This window comes from Schistosoma haematobium, chromosome 3, assembly GCF_000699445.3.
Source record: "Schistosoma haematobium chromosome 3, whole genome shotgun sequence".
NCBI classification, from domain to species: domain Eukaryota; kingdom Metazoa; phylum Platyhelminthes; class Trematoda; order Strigeidida; family Schistosomatidae; genus Schistosoma; species Schistosoma haematobium.
In genome coordinates, this window is record NC_067198.1 from 20,596,192 (window position 1) to 20,615,096 (window position 18,905).

General features: G+C 36.7%; 3 protein-coding genes across 4 annotated transcripts in view; 2 read left to right on the plus strand and 1 right to left on the minus strand.

Annotated features, from left to right (window-relative positions):
* The first annotated feature begins 229 nt into the window (after positions 1–229).
* Positions 230–3,945, plus strand: MS3_00005219 (uncharacterized protein). 2 transcript variants are annotated; one of them, XM_051213248.1, is made up of 9 exons: positions 230–326; positions 363–419; positions 453–579; positions 627–716; positions 1,954–2,090; positions 2,129–2,153; positions 2,190–2,262; positions 2,299–2,533; positions 3,763–3,945. In XM_051213248.1, exons 1-9 carry the CDS (start codon positions 293–295, stop codon positions 3,867–3,869), a joined length of 885 nt encoding a protein of 294 aa, XP_051069211.1. In that variant the 5' UTR covers positions 230–292; the 3' UTR covers positions 3,870–3,945. The 2 variants fall into 2 exon arrangements, with proteins under 2 accessions (XP_051069211.1, XP_051069212.1); XM_051213249.1 differs by having other exon boundaries at positions 261–326; positions 1,954–2,153.
* A 3,083-nt stretch (positions 3,946–7,028) lies between these two features.
* On the minus strand, positions 7,029–15,412 carry MRPS11 (28S ribosomal protein S11, mitochondrial; the record flags this gene model as incomplete). Its single annotated transcript, XM_051218989.1, has 5 exons — positions 7,029–7,219; positions 7,255–7,552; positions 7,586–7,764; positions 9,131–9,215; positions 15,264–15,412. The coding sequence occupies 5 exons, from the start codon at positions 15,410–15,412 to the stop codon at positions 7,109–7,111; spliced, it is 822 nt and encodes a 273-aa protein (XP_051069213.1). The 3' UTR covers positions 7,029–7,108.
* A 1,224-nt stretch (positions 15,413–16,636) lies between these two features.
* MEF2A_2 (myocyte enhancer factor) overlaps positions 16,637–18,905 on the plus strand; it is a 40,006-nt gene continuing 37,737 nt past the window's right edge. Inside the window, exon 1 of the mRNA XM_051213250.1 lies at positions 16,637–16,680. The gene's annotated coding sequence lies outside the window, so the exon portion shown is untranslated. The remainder of the gene's footprint in view (positions 16,681–18,905) is intronic.

The window sequence follows — 18,905 nt, forward strand, 5'->3', positions numbered from 1 at the left end:
TATGCTTCAGAGACCTCTCGAAGATGTTCCGCCCTTGAGTACTGTAAACAGTATTACGAGAAAAAGTATTTCCTAGAGACAACTGACAGACACATTCCGAGTGAGGACCGAAATCAGACAAAGCGGCTTACTCTCCTGCTTTCTCTTTCTTCTGGTTGTTGACTTGATTATGAACAACTAGTAAAATAACATAATTTATTTGCCACAGCTCTTCAATGAAAAATTGGACTTCCGGATTGCAACGTTTTATCTAATCGGCTAAAGATACTCGTTAAGTAAGCGGGCGATAGCAATGTCTGACTTGAGCCGTCTAGTGAAAGAGATAGGTAAATGTTAAGCTTCCTGACGTATATCTTATCAAGGGATCGAAGTTCAACAACTTTCCAGTCAGGTCGAGCTTGAGAAAAACAATATATCCCGTATGGTTAATTTGTATTTCTATATCGTTACAGATCTTCAACAAAAGTTAATTTCTCTAACTCAAGAAGCTGAATCTCAAAAAAAGTTCAAGCAGCATCTGGAGGAGGAGTTAAGAAATTTAGAGGAGACATATTTTCAGCCGGATGATAACAGCTATGGGTACAGGCATAAAATAACGCATTCTCAACATATTTTATAATATGTAGTCTGTCAGACGTCAGTGAAGTAATAAATGAACAAATTCGTTGCCTTAACGTGATCCTCTCAGAGATAATGAGCAGCAATGAGCGAATTAGGTATGCTCATTGTTCATGACATTTTACACTCTGTTTAACATTGTTTCATGCACTTAAACGAATTGATAATCGTAGAACATGGCAAAATCATTACGTCCTACCTAAAATAATTACTCAGGAGGCCGAAAGACCGAAACGGCACTAAGACAATTGTAATTGTTAAAAAAATAAGACCAAGGAGGAAGTAATCCATCATTAACGCGTCTAAGAATACAAAGTACCATTATCTGTCCTCATAACCAGTAATACCCGAACTTACAGCGAACATCAAGACATCATCTCATAATAATTTCAGTTATTGAAATTGTGTTAAAAATATGGAAAGTCGAATATAGCTATCAATTCGACATGTATTGTTACAGATAGCTAGATTTATGCGTAACAAATACTTCCTTCTAATTAGATGACTTGGCCAATATGTCACGCTGTTTTGGGCAGAGGGAATTCTGGTGAAAGATGCATAACACTAAGTCAGGATACAGAGTTCCATCCATCATAGTCTGGTGCCTAATACTGACAATCGCATATTTGCCGTTCTTGCTTAATATTGTGTAGTTGAAAATTCGGAAAATTTCATTTTGCATAATATTTCTGGGCACAAGACGTCTCAAAGACCACAGTCGGTCAAGCTGACTTACAACAAGCTCTCAAGAATATCGAAACTTCTCCATAAACTAATTAATGATCTAAGCATGTTTAAAAACTGTCACATTACGTTTTTCTCAAAATAAAAATGGTTCGAAATGTCATACTTAAGTTTAAGATAACTGTTTAAAGTCCAGTTGTAAGTAGATTCGAACACACGCACTTGTGACGCGTAACTACATGGCAAGAAGACGTAGTATTTGTATTGCTTTCCAGGTCGCTGTGGCTGTAGGGGGGTTCAAGCGGTAGTCATTAAGCCCCAGTTAAAAACGTATACTATCTTGTCCGGGTAGTATAATTAACACCCATACAAAAAGTTTTCCTCAAAGTAAAGTGTAGAACTACTTGTCATTTTGTGCACATCTATGAACTGACGAAGCGGCAAGGACTTCTCAGTTCGATCGTATAAACGACCGGATGCTGGGTCTGATTCAACACAGTCCAGTCAACAACATGGTGCAGGACGGACAATTTTATGTCTTTTTTGCGTGATTATTATCAGGCAGATATTTTTGCATCGGAAGCATCCTGTTTCATGGCATATGTTTTAATAAGACTTCTCTTGACTAAATGAATAGTTTCTGTACATTAGGAAAGAAAGAACTGACTTTATCCTGGAATACAAACAAAGGCTAGATGATTACAACCGACATATAACACAAAATGAAAAGCTACATGCCTTTATCGAGTTGTGGAAAGCGAAATGCGCTGAAAACTTTAAGTTGACCGGTAAGTAGCTCCTTCTTCAAACCTTAAACTTCCCACAGCGATCCCTGACGTGATAAGAGAAATGTAAGTTGTCAAGATTCTCTTTACTACGTCTACTAGGGCCGAAGAAATATCTAGTTCCTACAACATGTCTCTTGTGGAAACACTAAAAAACGCACTTAGTGCATCAGCAGTAAGTTGTAATTCAGTTTTCTACATAAACATACAGGTAGAAAGTGAAGAAACAAGGATATCTTCCCCCAAAAATGTATGCATTGCGGGAAAAGATGAGATTCCTGCGATTATTCCAAAAACTCACCAGTCGAACACCTCATCCGATGAACAACTTAATTTGTCGAGTGATATAGATACTCAATTTCAGGGATGTAATGTTTTGGATGCAAGTCGCTTACGCGTGTCTGCACTTGATACTAGTGTGATTTCATCGCTTGTAAGAAAGGAAAGTGAGTACTATGACCCATCTATAATGTTTGTTAAGAACATTTTCCAAACCTTACAATTAATTCACTAGGATTGTTAGATTCGCAAATACTCAAACCACACTCAGTAATTATAGACATCGGTTTGGAGAGTTGAAACTGAGGACACTACTAGCTGCTAGCACGCAAATCTCTAAATGCCCAAACTCTTGGTGTCAAGTTGTTAAGTATCATCTGTATGGCACTCAACATCTGTGGCTCTGCATATGATAAGCCTTTTGTTACGAACGCTTTGTCTTACCAATGTGCTCTACACCCAGCTCATGCTAAACATCCCTAGGTTGCCACTCCGTAGTTAAAATTGCATCACATGCATTTGGAGAGTAAACCAAAAGCGCACCCTTTCTATTCAAGTCTCACTTGAGCTTTAAAGTTGTTACGAAACATCGTTAGGCTGACGAGAGCAATAAATGTATCGCAGAAATCACTATATATGGTGTAAAAAGTATAATTCTGAAGCCGTAACCGTCCTACTATGATTATATGTTGCACTAAACATATTTACACATTCCGTGTTAACTGAATTCTCGGGAACCTAACTTCGATCTTGCTTATTATATTACTCTTTAGTTTTTTCATATCTCTTGCTTCTTATTTATTTGAATAGTTTGCAGCTTGCTTTGACGTTGTTATGCAAACTTTTGTAAATCCTTTCAAAACGTTAGACATGTACGCTACCCATCTGTTTTCGATAAACGTGTTTATAGGAGAAAATCATAATGGGTAGACGTTTCAGCGCGTAAGCTTCGCCATTGATAAACTTTCTAACCAACCGTACCTAGTGAGTGAGATGCTAATATATTGCTTGAATTACTATGGTGTATGCGCAATAACCTTTTAATCTACTTTATCTAGAGAAAAGGCCGTAACAAACTGAGGATTCGAAGCCAAGTAACTACGTTGTCACTCAATCGCATTAATTACGAGGCAGTCGCACTGCATTTGAAACACAGGCCATGTTGTCTAGTTTTACTAAGCCTAATCAGAGGACGCCACTTATATATGTGAGACCATAAATAAAAGCAAGGCCAGACATTTACTGTCAAAATTCTAAAGCTCATAGTCGGAATTTGATTACGGCGTAACGTTTTCACAGTGAATAGAACAATTAAGTTGACATAACTATTTTAATACCATTTCCTGCATCCCGTAATGTTTAGTTTTCTTTACTGCTTTCACATTTTGCTATTTAGGTTACAGTTTCCCACATAAGAATTACGAACAAACTGATACTCAGCGAGATTATACAATGAATATGGATGTAACGATATGTGGGGAAAATGATGCGTCTTCTTATTAAATTTACAACCAAACATAATTTTCTGTTAATTTGTTTTTATCGAATATGCGCAATAAAGTTTATGGGCTATGGTTACTATCTTACATATTGCAAAGGGCTACTTATGTATGACATGAGTTTGTCGTGCACTGTCGGACTTTGACATTTACTGGTAAAGGTTCTTCACACACCTTTCTCGACTCTAATAAATATATATCTGTAATATTATCGTAACTGATTATTCACATATCAAATCCACAGCTCCATTGCTAGTACAATTTATCTTAGATGTACCTTTGTCTGTGTTGGGTTAGTGTATTGTAGTGTACTTAGTGTTTAGCTTGGAATGTGCTTATGTATGGTAATCTTGAGTTGTGAGTATCACATAGTACGACGTAGAAGGATCATAAATTAAAACTTCACGATCGACACTTCTTAGTGCTTAAACACTTGATGTACGTGAGACCCAGTAGTATCGGTTTTTGTGATTCACAATTTTTGTACCGAGTCCCTCGTACACGGGGTCTCTCTTGACTCGAAATTATAAAAAGACTAAAAAAGATGGTAAACCATTCGAGGTTCATGCGACTTTTCGGGATTAGACATGTACCCATTTACCGATTCGAGGAAAATAACTTTAGTGATTTTGGGTTCAAGTTACCACACTCCGTTACGGCGAAGAGATGGATCTGTCAGGCCAAATCTTGAAAAACACGGGAGAAACAGTACCAGTGGTAATACGAAAGATTAGGCATAAGACTCGGGAAAATATAAATAATAAAAAGTTAAGGGAAATTTAGTCAGAGTTCGGGGAAGATAAGGGACGGATGTGCCAGCAACCACTAGTTACGACAATCGTACGGACCCCAACGTGGTGGTCTACATGTAACTATGGCTCGGTCTAGTTTTCACTGACGCCATGGACTGCTGCTACATTTTGGTTTGCCTGTTCCTAGCTTCCTTCTAATCTACTGCTGCACAAGACTACATCGGCAGTCGAGGTAGGCAGTGTTTGGGCATACGTAACACATGTTTCAGTTAACTCATTTGATGAAGATTCACTACCTCATCGATCTACTTCCCATCTTTATCTAGTACTCTATTCCTAACCTAGGGACTGTTTACTCTGTGGTTGCGAAGTACGCGAGCGGTACTTCAAAAAAATCTATGACCGAATGCAAATATCCTCTACTCTTACCGGCAATGTTTCGCGTCTACAAACTAGAACGGAGCGAACTGTTGCGCAATAACCAGTCCCGGTTAGGTTTCGCTATAAGCCCTGAATCTACCAGCACTGTTCGTGTAGAAGACCTATACAATGTTAGTGTGATTGTCTTGTACTCCTCCCAGTGCCAGTCATAGAACCTCACGGTCAACGAGGTCGAACGCTGTCCCAGCGTAGGTTAGTAAAACTATAACAGGACGTTGGACAGTATGTCTACATTCCAGAAATTTACAGTGTGTATACACACGCAAATCTTAAACCAGCTGATTTTCTCGGCTTTGTTCTTTATGATCTCTAGTTAGGTGTCAAAGTATTACTGAAGCTAATATTTTAGACACTATACTAACTAACCTGACTCACCTGTGATTGTCGTAAGACGGTTTTTATCTTTGCTTACAGATTGTGACAACCAGCAATCGACACCAGTTAGAAGGGATCGCGTCCAGTCCCCAGATTTTAGCTAACCTAACTGCTCCCCGCCAGTCCAATCTCCTGGACTAAGAGTAAATAATAGTCCCCACTTTCTCCAAGATAGTCTAAATAATAGCCAGATTCCCAATAACATTTTTTGACAATTATGAACAGTTGTCTAGTATCACTCATCGCCGCTGCCTCCCATCTCTGCATTCGCTATTCACCACTGCCCATGATCAGTGTAGGCTAATTGTCAGCTTATGTTTGAGCTGCCTCCGCTTTTCATACTCGCAACTAGATGGGAGTTTTAGAGCAACTGCCAGCTAGTTCAGCAGACGCCGCTGATTTGTAATCTTTTGGTTTAAAGTGCCAAGAAAAACCGCTGCTGTTTCCACAGCTTTTGTAATGTCTTGTCAATAATTTCCTACACAATAGGGCTTATCTTCGAGTGATGAAAGTAATAAGGCGAAGTTGTGTATCATAAGTCCCAACTGTGTTGATGGATACTGAGAGCGTGCCTAAAAATGTTGGTGATCTAGGATTCCAAATCACTAGAGCACATAAACTCGTAATTCTAACGAACAAATGCATGAACCTGCCAGTAGCTTTCATCAGAATGAATGCCTTGATGTTTCTCTCCAAGACAGTAGGTTAAGGAAAGGTTAGATGCAATCATACTTAGCATGATTGCACCACTTAATGCAGTAATTGATTAAAGATCAAATAAATACTACCATCGAATAAACATTTTTGAATATATAACAGAGAGATTTATCCCTAGTGTCAATAACCGATCTTATTGATCTCTTTAGTATATTTATTAATTAACTTCTGACCCTGCATATTTTCAGTGTCGCAAGCTTAATCAGATCTCAGAACGTCAATTTGAACCACAACTTAGAAACATATGCTTAGTACCGAAACTAAGTTATGTAACTGGCAATAAACGTTACTATTTTGTATCCAAGACTAGTAAGATCTTTAACCGAAGTAGAATGTGCAGATAGTACTCTCAAAAGGTAAAAGATATGGGGCAGGTTACCGCGCCTCATTTGAAATTATCTGGGTCCGATTGCATTTACACAAACCATTGTTCCATGGTGCGCCTTGCGAATTTTGTTTGGTTTCACTTTTTCTCAAGTGTTCATGTAATTTTCGAAGTAATTAGTACATATAAAATTTGGGCCTCAGTAAAACTGAAGTAATAACAAGTGACCGGCGGCATTTCAAGGGACTCTTACTCCAATACTCACCTAACATAAGTATACAGCAATCAGTAATACAATTATTTGGTAGCTCATGTTAACTTTTATTGGGAAGAACTTAGGACAGAGAACGAATTAAGCGTCTTTTTTAATTGCCCTGAGTTTCTTGAAATTTCTGGGATTTCCGATAAGATACACATCTTCATTAGGAGCGATGCATTTTTACATCAAATGTGACAGTTTGTCTAACATTCCGACCAGTAAATAGAATCTCTCAACGTTTCATTAACGCAAACTTGAAAAGTAATTTGCAACTACACACAGAAGACTCACAAATAAATAGGCCGAAATTTAGGGTTTATATTATGTACACTCCCACTACTATGATTACATTAGGAGGGATGCGAAAGTTCCTTTTAAATCCTACGTTGTTTTCTAGGTCTTCTCCCATGGCCATAATGAACTTTTGTATCATCCGTCAAAGAGATCATCTTTAGTCCCGAGATATTCAAACCTGAGAGCACAGGCTATTAGATTAACCAAAAAGCAAGGAAATACTTACCAACCTACATGACCCTAGCCCATTAAATACAACACGCACAGCCCCAATCCCAAGTTTTTTCGCCTTCAGTCCTATGGAGATACCCACAGTTTGAAAAGCAACAGTAGACATTTTACGAGCGTTCCGGAAACCTTCAGCACCACAACTAGTGCCATTCAGAACTCGTCCATTACAATCAGTTAGTGTTGCAATCACGTTGTTTCTTCGTGAGAGTAAATGAAGAATGGGGGTTTCGTAATATTGTTTATCTTCCACTAATGAAGTCAAACATTCCTCTGTAATAACATGATGGCCCAAACTTCATTCAGTCAGGCTGAAATATAAGAATTACATATTTGGTTGTGGATTTTTCTCGGCAACAGCATTTAAAGACCTTGGAACTTTTATGTCTGGTATATTTGTACTATTGAAAACCACCTGACTGGAAGCCCAGCGAAACACATTATGGAACAAATCTGCAAATAGAAGTAATCGAGACTTACTAGAAGTGTGTTTTGAGCATATCATACCCTAAAAACGAAGAATAGTTACATTTTATTATTAAAAATGCACAAATGCAAGTGCTCAGATTACGGAATCTTCAGATAGGAGACTGGTCTCCAAATCAGATTTCGCTTCGAATACATCACGGCACTCATACATTTATGTACTTAATAAGACATTCTATTACTACTACTAACATTCATTACCTAGTCAGAGGAATTTATACTATTTGTTGATTTATTATTCAATCAATAATAAAGTGCAACTAGAAACAAAAGAAATACAAACGAGCTTACTGAACCATTCGCCACTTTGAACCCATTATACTACTGAGGGTAATATTAGTTTCTAACGCTGCTTCGAAAAGCACTAAATAAGTCCAAAGTTAGTGATGGTGGTCTATTACAAAAGTAAACATATTGCCAACATAAAAGGTATAGTCAGTCATATTCAACATAGATCCTCTCAAATGCATACATTAGTTCTAGCTGACGAACTCCAGTATTTCAGCGAGATAAAATTTTCAGGACCATCCTTACAAGAATAGAGGTAGTTACAATAGCTGTGCCAACACAAAAGATAAGACGTCGATCGATGCCCGCAAAATCGTATCATCGAAGATACGATTTTGGAGGAAAATATGCACTAGTGGCAAAAAGACGAATTTGTACGGTAAGTTAGAAACCGTAGACCTAAGGGGAGACAAAGAGCATCCGAACCATGTCACTGAGCCTCTGATCATTGGTTATGATAACCTTGTTAACCACAGCAGGTAGCCTCCACCTACCTAGATGTCTAAGTTCAACAGTTGATGTTTACATGGACTGGTATCCCATAGCTTTCTTTTAACCTACTCTTACACCAGTTGTAATTGCGCGTCGAGGTAAACAGTGGATAAGGATACTTAATATATTGCCTATCCTACGTTGATAAACATTCAGTCTGTTTATTCAAACTGCTTGGGTACCGTGCTGAGCTGGACACATGAGGATTTTATTATACCAATCTTCAAAAAACAAGCGTTAACAACAGAGGGAATAAACGAGATGTATAGACCAATGACAGAACTTGAGTTAGGATTTTTGTTATATTAAACCCCTAATCTTCCGAAATTAGTGAAATTTCGAGGTTTTCTTCCCGAGCTAGCGATTTTTGGGAAAGCCGGTATAGTAAACTTTGGGAAATTGCACTAAAACCCCAAAACTTCTTCAAGACTTGGGGAAATTACCCTTTGACCTTGGTAAAGGTCAAGTGACTCCCCAAACCTGGGAAACTGGGTTCAGTCATTTAAAACTACTTAAAAGTAGTGCTACGACGAATATATACATACTTGATGAGGGAAAAGTATTTGGTACTTTTGAAACGAAATTGTATCCAGAATGGAGGTACCTACTATTTCCAAAAACTTCAAAGAATACAACTGCGTGAGCGAGAGGCAGGTCTCCTTCAGCAAGACATTTATATCACGCGCGAATAAGCTTATGTAGTGGAATCATGTCAAAGACGCAAAACATTTGTTAATCGAATTTAACAACCTTTCTCCTAACCGGTTTTCGTACCACTGATTTTTCCAAGTATGAACTTTGGTATATTTTTAACGGTAGGTAAATCTGCAAAATATATAATTCTGCCAGTCCTCAACATTGGCGCTGACAACAGTTTTACTGAACACACTTTAAGGCACTCGGTCAGCCATCTACAGAATATTAGATCTGTAAGCATATTTTAATCTCTGACCTTTTTTTCCAGTGAAGATTCGTCTTCTCCTTGAAAAGGCTTACTGATGGGGCTGATACCACTTGCTCGACTTAAGCGTTCCATTCATTGACCATATTACTTCGTATATTCGTGCTTTTTAAACACTCCCTCTAAGACCTCGGTGATGCTAAATTTTGGAAGGTGCAAGATAACGGTAATTGCTTAATCGTCAATATAAGGTCCCCTCGCGTTCTATCATATGACATAGGGAAAAGCATCAGATATTTCAAGTTAGTTTTTACTTTGGCTTGGTTTGGGGTCCTTCATTATAAAGGTGTTACGGTCCAAATCCTTGTGATCTATTACACTAAACGATATACTGTCAGTCTGTTCTTTGTTGTAATACTATATGGGATATCTTTTCGTATACCGAGATATTTTTCAGCAGTTATACATTTTATTGTTATTATGTCAAAACATGCAACTAAAGTTTTTGAGTTTAGAATTTTTGCGCCTGTCCGAAACTACAGATCTCTGTAGTACTCTCGCATTCCTACCCTTTCAGCATGATCACTGACGGTTGAAAACTCCACAAAGCAACCTGTGACGAAAAGCTTCTGCTTCTAATTCGCGAGAGACGGAAAACCTTAGTTCATGCCTGCACAACAACATCCATTATAAACCGTCTAGAAACTTCAGGAGACCCTCCAGTTTTTTAAACATCAAACCTTCCATTACCACGAATCTTTCAATGAACTCCACAGAGATGTGCAACAAAATGGGTTAAAAGATTAAAAACAAACGTTTCTATGATCGACCACACAAACTATGATTATTCTTGCTGAGTTACTGAAGGATGAGAAGTGACCTGACAGTCGGGTAATACATATCAAGTTTCTCGTGCCACCCCAACAATGATCGAACCTGGAGTTTGCCTTCGCAACATTCTAGATTATGTTTTCCGCACTTTATATCAACTAGCGAACAATCAAGCCGCATATACTGACTTCGAGTTGATCCTATTCGGACTGCACTTTTAGTTTGTATAATCGCGGCCCTATGACAGTTAGGAGTATTTGAATTATAGTATGAACTAAGAATTCCAGAAATAACGTAATTGGATCAAGAAGCACTAGATAATCACAAACGAATGTGCTGTATCTAGAATTTGAAATAGAGCACTCAACAAGTACAAAGGAATCGTTAGTTCATCCAAACACCACATCCGTCACAGCCTAAATTGGAGTCTAGGTGTCTGTAATGAATTGTACGCCCTCTTCTCAAGTTCATCCTGTGTCTGTCGAACAGTGTGTTGGATAAGGACTTTGTATTATCTAGAATGTGCTCATTAGCATTTGAATTAACAACCGAAATCGAAACAGACCCATCTGCTTACTGGGATTGTATACAATCGCCGTGTCGGTTGTGTACCGAAACCACTATCTAGAATTTAGAGCACAGATTTCCCAACAATATCCTCCACCACGAAATAATGTCGGATCTTTATATCCCCAAGTTATGAACGATATGGCTTCATTTAAAACATATTTCTCACATTGGTCAAAATAAACATTAGAAGTGCTTTTGTGATAAGGGTAAACAGCAGTTGATATGAAATCATCAGAATTGTAATCAAACTTGAGCTCATTTATTACTTGTGCTTCGAATTGAACAAATTTTTCACAAGAAGCAAATGCATTATGATGATAGGTAATATATGATATGATATCAGGATTTGATTCTTCTGAAATATTTTCATGAAATTCATTAAGAATGTCATTGTAGAGTAATGGATCATTAGAAAAATCAGCATCTATCAAAACTGCATCAGGTCTTCGATCATGACTAGGTTCATTCAACATATCTCCTTCAGATTTGCAAGGAATTTCATCAGAAATGTGTGAATCATTAGGAAAAATCATATCTGGTACAATAACATGACAATTCTGACAAATTGATTGATTAGAAACCGTTGTCTCGCAAGGATTCTAAGTTACATTTAACTCTGAACTGCTTTATGACTCTACACTGTCTTTTAAAATCGTTGATAAAGATAAATGATCATTATGAATACTCGATTCAGTAGAATCAGAATTACAAGACTTAATATTATTTGCAGTAAGATGAACATCAGTATAACAGACTGATTGAATATGTACAATATCACCACATTTAAAGCACTTAGAATTACGAAATTTACATGAATTAAAAGAGTGGAACTTGCCACAGGACAATCACTGACCAAACTTGTGCCAATCTTCGTGAAATGCATTGCAACTCCTCAATGAATTATCTGCATAAACTTGAGTATGCACTGGGTTGGGATGACGTGATGTAGTAGAATTTGTGATGTCCTGATGAATCATTTTACGAAGTTTCCCCCCTTTACTGCAATCAAAATTTACATACTTGACATAGTCTAGTAGTAGTTCCTTGAGAGTTGTATAAGGAAGCGAAATGGGCTTTTCCGGTAAAGCCGGAGTTCTTAATAAGCTATATGTTTCTTTTCTGATGAATGTGAGATGTGCCACAATATTTACATTCTCATCATCTTCCTTGGTCATAGCCCGAATTTCGAACCTTTCAAAGTTATCCTCAAAAGCTTCAGAAGTTATATGAATATCTAACTTTTCCATCGCATGCACCATCGCGACGCCAGTATAATGTTTGAAAGTATTTGAATTGTTGTATGAACTAGGAATCCCAGAATTAACGCAACTGATTCAAGAACTACGACACAAGCACAAACGAATATATTGGGCACGGTTTAAGCGTTGGATCCTTTCTAATGTGCCCGCCCTTTCGTTTCAACGACCTTGAACGGCCTGACTAGAGGCGGTCATTCCGTATCTCAATTGCCGTGGGTTCGTTGGATTACATGAGTATCAAGCTCCTTCATATATAAGTCATCTTATGCTGCATAAAAAAGCACGAAGTTGATACCAAAAGCATTAATTTAGCACTCTCTGTTTTGTAGTGTACGCTTTGGCTCTGTTGTTGCTTTGTAATTTGATCTGTGATCCCAACAACTGTAGTAAACCTCAACGAAATGTCAAGTCACAGGTAAATCATAAGTATTTGTAGTATTTCCTTAGGTTGCAAGGAATGACTTTTTAATAATTAATGATCTCTGTTTGTAGTGCTTCATGCTCAAGTGACATTTCAGTCGACCTTAGCGATGCTTTTCGAAGTATGATAGTGAACAAGCGTTTCCCGTGCTGGAGTAACTTTGATAGCGCCTTAAAATAGTTTCAAAAAGTATGGAATAGTAATTTTATCGCTTCTCAGACTACTTATACTCGTTACATCCACACGGAAAGCAGGTTGCTAAAAGATGTCATGTTCAAATACCTGTTTGCAACGTTTCATTGTACGTTTGGTCATAAGCGGAAATCGGAAGGTTTGAAAATGAAGCAAGAATCGTAAGATCTTTAATTTATATCTGATGTTTAAGGTATAAATTCCGTAATTGCCAGTCTAAATTCCGTGTAAGACTAGAGGAGCAAGGATATGTCATCAAATCCTACAACATGCTCCACAATCATCCATGTAGTAATTCATGGGTGGTATGTGATCCATGGACAAGAAGATTGTCATCAGAAGAAAAAGAGAACTTGAAGCCAGTAATACTGCACGGTGAGTCAGTAGATGAAGTTATCGAAAGCATTAAGGAGAGAACTGGTAAAAGACGAACTCTTACAGGTAAGCTATATCAATTATGAAATATGAACTGCATAGCTCATCAACTTCTTAGGTATTGCAGCAAATGGAAGTTACATATTACGCAGAACTTCCAAAATAATACAACTGCATTACCAAGACGGAGTGAAGTGTACATAAGCATTCAACGAAGTCAAAGGATCAATAAGCATCGCATCATTGAGAAGTATGGTGAAAGTTTCGCAACGGAAGTTGAGAAGAAAGTGAACAATTATTACTTAAGAATTCTTAATATCAACTTGTAAACTTGATTTTCTGCTTCAGCAGTTATGATTATTCAATAAAATTTTGCACAATTTTCATTTTCACCTTATTTCTACTTTCATGGGAATGAATAGCAATGAAGTTCACAGTGATGTGGGAAACAGTTGACATACCTGAATATGAACAATTGAAATGACGTAGGTTATCAACAATGACTATATACATAAGTATATATATATATGTGCAGTTTAAGGTCAAAGGTTATTTGCTTTTAACAATCAATAAAAGATTAAGGATGGGTGGTGTAATAGTGGACTGGATTTCATAGACAGATAAGTGATGTGAAAATCCTATAGGTTATAAATGATCCGTGGATTTAAGAACTGAAAACTTGGGTTACGTAATAGGTGATTACAATTTGAAGAGTTCACATAATTACAGATGATTAAGTGAGCAGATGTAAGTGACAGGATGCTGTAATAAATCGGTAACTAAATTTCAAAAATGAAATGAATTATTACGTAATCCATTTTATTACTTGTTCATTCCATGGATTATAATGAATTCATATTATTCTCTATCTATATTTGTTCTAGCGTCATATCGACTATTTATAAATACGGACACGGTTTATAAGGTAAAACACTGAGTATAGTTGCTATATTTATAGTTCAATAATTCATTAGTTGAATTAAAATGTAACTAGTGAATATGGAACACAGTTATCGTAAACTTCTAAGCCGGTTTCTTACATGATCTCCCATAATCACAAATTCCATAAGTTCTAGACCGGCGTAAACGTCATCACAAACCTTTGAGGACTTTAATGGATTCATACAATTCTGAAAAACAACAAATTAGTCGTGCAATACAGAATTGGACTTAGTTATCAGTATCACATTCAATAAGTTAATCAAATAGCAGGTCACAGAATGTACCTATAAGTCTAACCCTTGTAGTATTTCGTCTAGACATTTGGTATTAACAAGAAAAATTGGAAAGCACCATTTAGATATTACTCGACAATATGCAATATAACTTTGTTCACATTTTGGTCTGCGATTGCGCATTACGTTTACAGAAACTTATTCGTCAACCCTATAGCAGACACATCATAAATCAGTATTAAGTACGACATGGTTTTGTCTCCATGCTCAGAAGAGACACCCATCGTTTTACTTATGAAGATTTTGTGCCTACTTAATGTGGTGTTATACACTGTTCCTGTATATGTTCAGAAAGCCGCTAGAAAAGACTATCAACGTCAATTGTTACTCACAATTTTTCTCTGATACGTTACATAATAATATGTCATTTCAGCACAAAACAATGCTACCTATAGTGGATATGACCTTTTATGGCTAAATTCAAACAGGTTATATGATATTCATGGTTAGGTTAATTGTTTCTAATTATATTTTATAAACGACTACGGACATCTACGTTCGCCGTCAACATAATCCAGGAGGTGAACCATATATGATGGGTTTTACTGCTTATTTTCATGAAACCTCAATCTGTAATCTATTTTTGACTAAAAAAGTGGTGAGTTTGGCTTGTTTGAATTTTTATTGTTAAAAATAACCATATTACGCTAACTACATATTTACTTAGGTGGTGAGCAAGAAATACGTCAAACTGTTTTTAAATTGCAATAAAAACTATGTTGCAAGCACAAACATTACGAAAATTCACATGTGATGGAAAAAAGGCTGTTAATGGCCGATAAATAACGACACAAAAAATCCGCGATAATATGTTACATGTGCGCGAAAACCCGTGACTTAACTCGCATAGTGTGCCTATATACTGTATTTATAATTCGAAATGGAGCAATCAACAAGTAAAAAGAATAACTAGTTAATTCAAACCACTATAGTTCATCAAAATAGAGTCGGTCACACATATCAAAGTCAGCTGATACAATTTGGAGATCACAGTTGATGATAACTGTTTTCCATCCAAGGCGTCGAAGTCCTTTGACACAGCCGACAGCACACCAGTCGAACTCAACACTAGAGCCAATACGATAAACTCCAGAGCCAAGAACCATAATGCTTGCTTTAAAGCAAAATTAAAACAATGAAAGGACAGTGTATATATAATTTAGAAAATTGTCCAAATTAGTAACTTTCGGTCATTCTCTGTCTGACTAAGGTTCTTTTTACAAACATTTATCTTCCACTTGAAAATCTACTAACTACGACTTTGTCCACTTTACATTATTTTACTAAAAGTGCAAGTGAATGTTTGCGCAGCAAAACAATCAATCATGAAATAAATGGTTTAACTTCGTCATGAGTATCAAATTAATTACGTCCATGGATTAGCAGCTGACAGAATTTTCCTTTAAGTGTCTTACTTGTTGTAAACAATGCTCTTCAGTTTATAAACCTCTTGGAATTTTACCTAGTCATCAAGTATTTGCAAAGGTGTTGCAGGTATCAACTAAACCAATTCAAAATCTCCAATTAGTACTATGAAATCTGACGTTCTTAATTCTAGTGGCACTTCAAAATGTACATCCAATAAAGACATTGTCGGTAAGCACTATTGAGAAATCACTCATCAATACTCATTAGAACTGTGTTTATAATTTGGTCAGTGAATGCAGATTCTGTTTACAAAGATTTATTCACAATCTCTTTAATACGCACGTCATGAATTCGTGTTCACCAACAACATAGTTCAGCTGCCATGTTCGAAACAAGCATGCACCATTCCACTTATAAAGAAAGTGTGACCAATGTGTGACATAGTAATTTCATACACAATTCCTGTATACTCGAAAAAACGCAACGTATGCTCGAGAACTTATAGCTTTACCTTTTGCCGTCCCTTGAAAACACAACCTTCCTAATTGGACGGCGCGACAAAATCAAGTTCTAGTACATTTTTTTGGAGTCCAGTGATGCTGGCAGACAATAAGGAGTGGAATATGCAGATATGTATTCTGAGAACTAAGTGTCATTCCAGTAATATCTCAGGCAATTCGAAGTCAAACTCGGACGATAGTTTAATGCAACGATTAGAAAAATTAAATGGGATTACAGAAACTCTGAATAGCGAATGGACAGTTTCGTGGACTAATTGTATGTTAATGATCATCATGATTCGACTGGCTGCACAATGTCTTTTGAAAGCCTATCGAAACCTAACCAATAAGCATAGTAAAACTAACTGAGCCTTCAATTCGCATTGAGAAATGAATTTCAAAGAGTAGACAATTTTTACTAACATCGTTCAGAGATTAGTTATCAGGATATACTCAATGTACAAATCGGAAGCGCTGTTCCTAAAAGAATGCGTTACGGCTTAAGTGTGAGTTTCCATGTTTATTAAGTTTTGATTTGCGTCGGAAATTCGTAATTTAAATGTCCTGTCTACCCAAGAGTAGCTTTTCTTGACTCATAGAACTCGAAGGCGTCTGTTTATCGTCTACTTAAAGTTTATAACTGATTTCGTATAAAATAAATTCATGTAAATTCAAGTAAAATCATGTAAGATGTGAAAACCACTGAATAATGTGTAATGAGCTGCACAGGTAGAGAATGTTCTGTTCATCGGATTTAATTAGATTCTTGGACGTGAATAATATGAGAGCTTGAAGTATTTTTACCTATAAAGTAGTACATGACGTTTCACTTCAAGTGACAAGTTAGAAAAAGTCATTACTGATTAGAATCAAGAAAAAAAACTATTGAAATGGAAAAAATTTCAATCCTGTTTTATAATTGAATCCAACTGCACCCCTAAACAACGATCTGTTTAGTAATTGATATGAAGTAATGTGCTTTAATTTCAGTAGGGTCCTGTGAATGAATCTACAGTTTAAATAGTTCCTAAAGCTTTTGTGTCTAAAAATACGTTTGGTCACACCTATAAACAGTGCCTATAAAGTGTATGTGCTCTCAAAAATTGACCATAATAACCAACTAAGAATATTCTAATCGCGCTTCCTTTGAATGTGATCTTGAAAAAATGACTGAAATTGAGGACGATAAAAAGTAATAAAAGCCATGTTACTACTTCAGCTACATCATAGGACCTAACTAACTGATATGATTTAGACTGATATAACTCCTTTACTTTCTTCACTATTCTCTTTGGGTGAATCTGAATTTTATGCATTGGAGCGGGGGCTCAGTCTAAGTTATTTGATTCTCAGTCCCCAAGTCTCGTGTTCGAACGTCGCTCCATCCTTAGGTCAACCAACTAAGTAGCATCATCAGACCCCACACTTAAAGTGTGACTAGTGAACTAGTACGTGAGTTTCAACCTGGAAAAGGAATCAGATGAATGTTCTTCCTATTACTGTCAGAAGCTTTGAATAGGCTGTAGAGCATTTCTTCATTTCAGATCATAAATCCAAGCATATATTGTGCGGGACCTTAAGTGATCGGCGTGTCTCACTGAATCCTGAAAATCAACGACATCGTTGTAGCAACATACAGTACGGTCTTTGATCGAATTTATGTCATAATGAGTAAATGAGAAGGTATGGCCGTAACATTCTTTACTTACCATAGTATTCATCATTTCTTTCAATAGGAAGCTTTAAACCGTTTTATGTAGCAAAACTCAGTAATAAACTTCTGGTTCATATTCTAAGTTTCAAAATGATCTTGTTGGTGCGAGCGCTAGTGATACTTCTTAGTTGGCTAAAGTGAGACATATCAAGTGGGTTTCAGTACTGCTGCCAAATCGTTGAAATATTAGTGGCTTGATTAGTGGACTGTCATTCCCTTATCACAGTTTTTCAATCGACTTAATTGAGTGTCACTAGATTAGGTTCGATATTTAATGAGTATGATTGTGAGTCAGCAAAACACCAGCTGCATAAGCCAGATCATGTGTATACCCAATATTCCAAGGTCAGATCTGGTGCTTTTGTTCTCCATCAAACAAGTATGTTCCAGACAATCTTACTTGATCTTGGTTTACAAACTCCTAAATTAGTATTCCACTCTTACACTACAATACCAGAGCGAGTTTTCCAAACGAAACAATAACTCAACAGTAGTAATCCTCCACTGGATTTCGTTATGTTCGGAATCTCCGAGCTATTCGTTTGGCTAGTTATGTTAATGGTATCATTATATTTCAATCTGTTATCTTTTCCAATTCATATATGACAAACGATGCAGATTGATTTTTTAGGTAAATTTATTGTGCCTCTGGCAAATACGACCGAGTAAGAGTATCAATATTCCGTATATTTTTCTCCCAGGGTAGTGCATCATTCCGTAACTTCTGTGTATTCAGAAATATATCTATATATCTTGGTTTTAGTCCACAGGTATCAATTATCGAAAAGCTTTAAATATCTAATTTCTATGTCTCTCCCTTTATCTGAATTTTAATTGAGAATACTTGAAATATTCAGCTCAACCCTACAGTTAGAAACACGAATTTTCTACATCATATATACATCTGTGAATAAGAATAACTGATTAGAAAGCTGAATAAGAGGATTACAAAGGCTGCTTCAGAGTACGAAATAACCACCACTAAATAAGTTTCACTCTTGAAGAGCATGTTTATAA

What these genes read in the sequence shown, in the direction of transcription:
- MS3_00005219 (XM_051213248.1), top strand. Translation starts at nt 293, where the DNA reads ATGTCTGACTTGAGCCGTCTAGTGAAAGAGATAG. An exon ending in CCGGATGATAACAGCTATGG is followed by an intron (nt 580 to 626) that starts GTACAGGCATAA and finishes TATAATATGTAG; the next exon opens with TCTGTCAGACGTCAGTGAAG. An exon ending in TGAAAACTTTAAGTTGACCG is followed by an intron (nt 2,091 to 2,128) that starts GTAAGTAGCTCC and finishes AACTTCCCACAG; the next exon opens with CGATCCCTGACGTGATAAGA.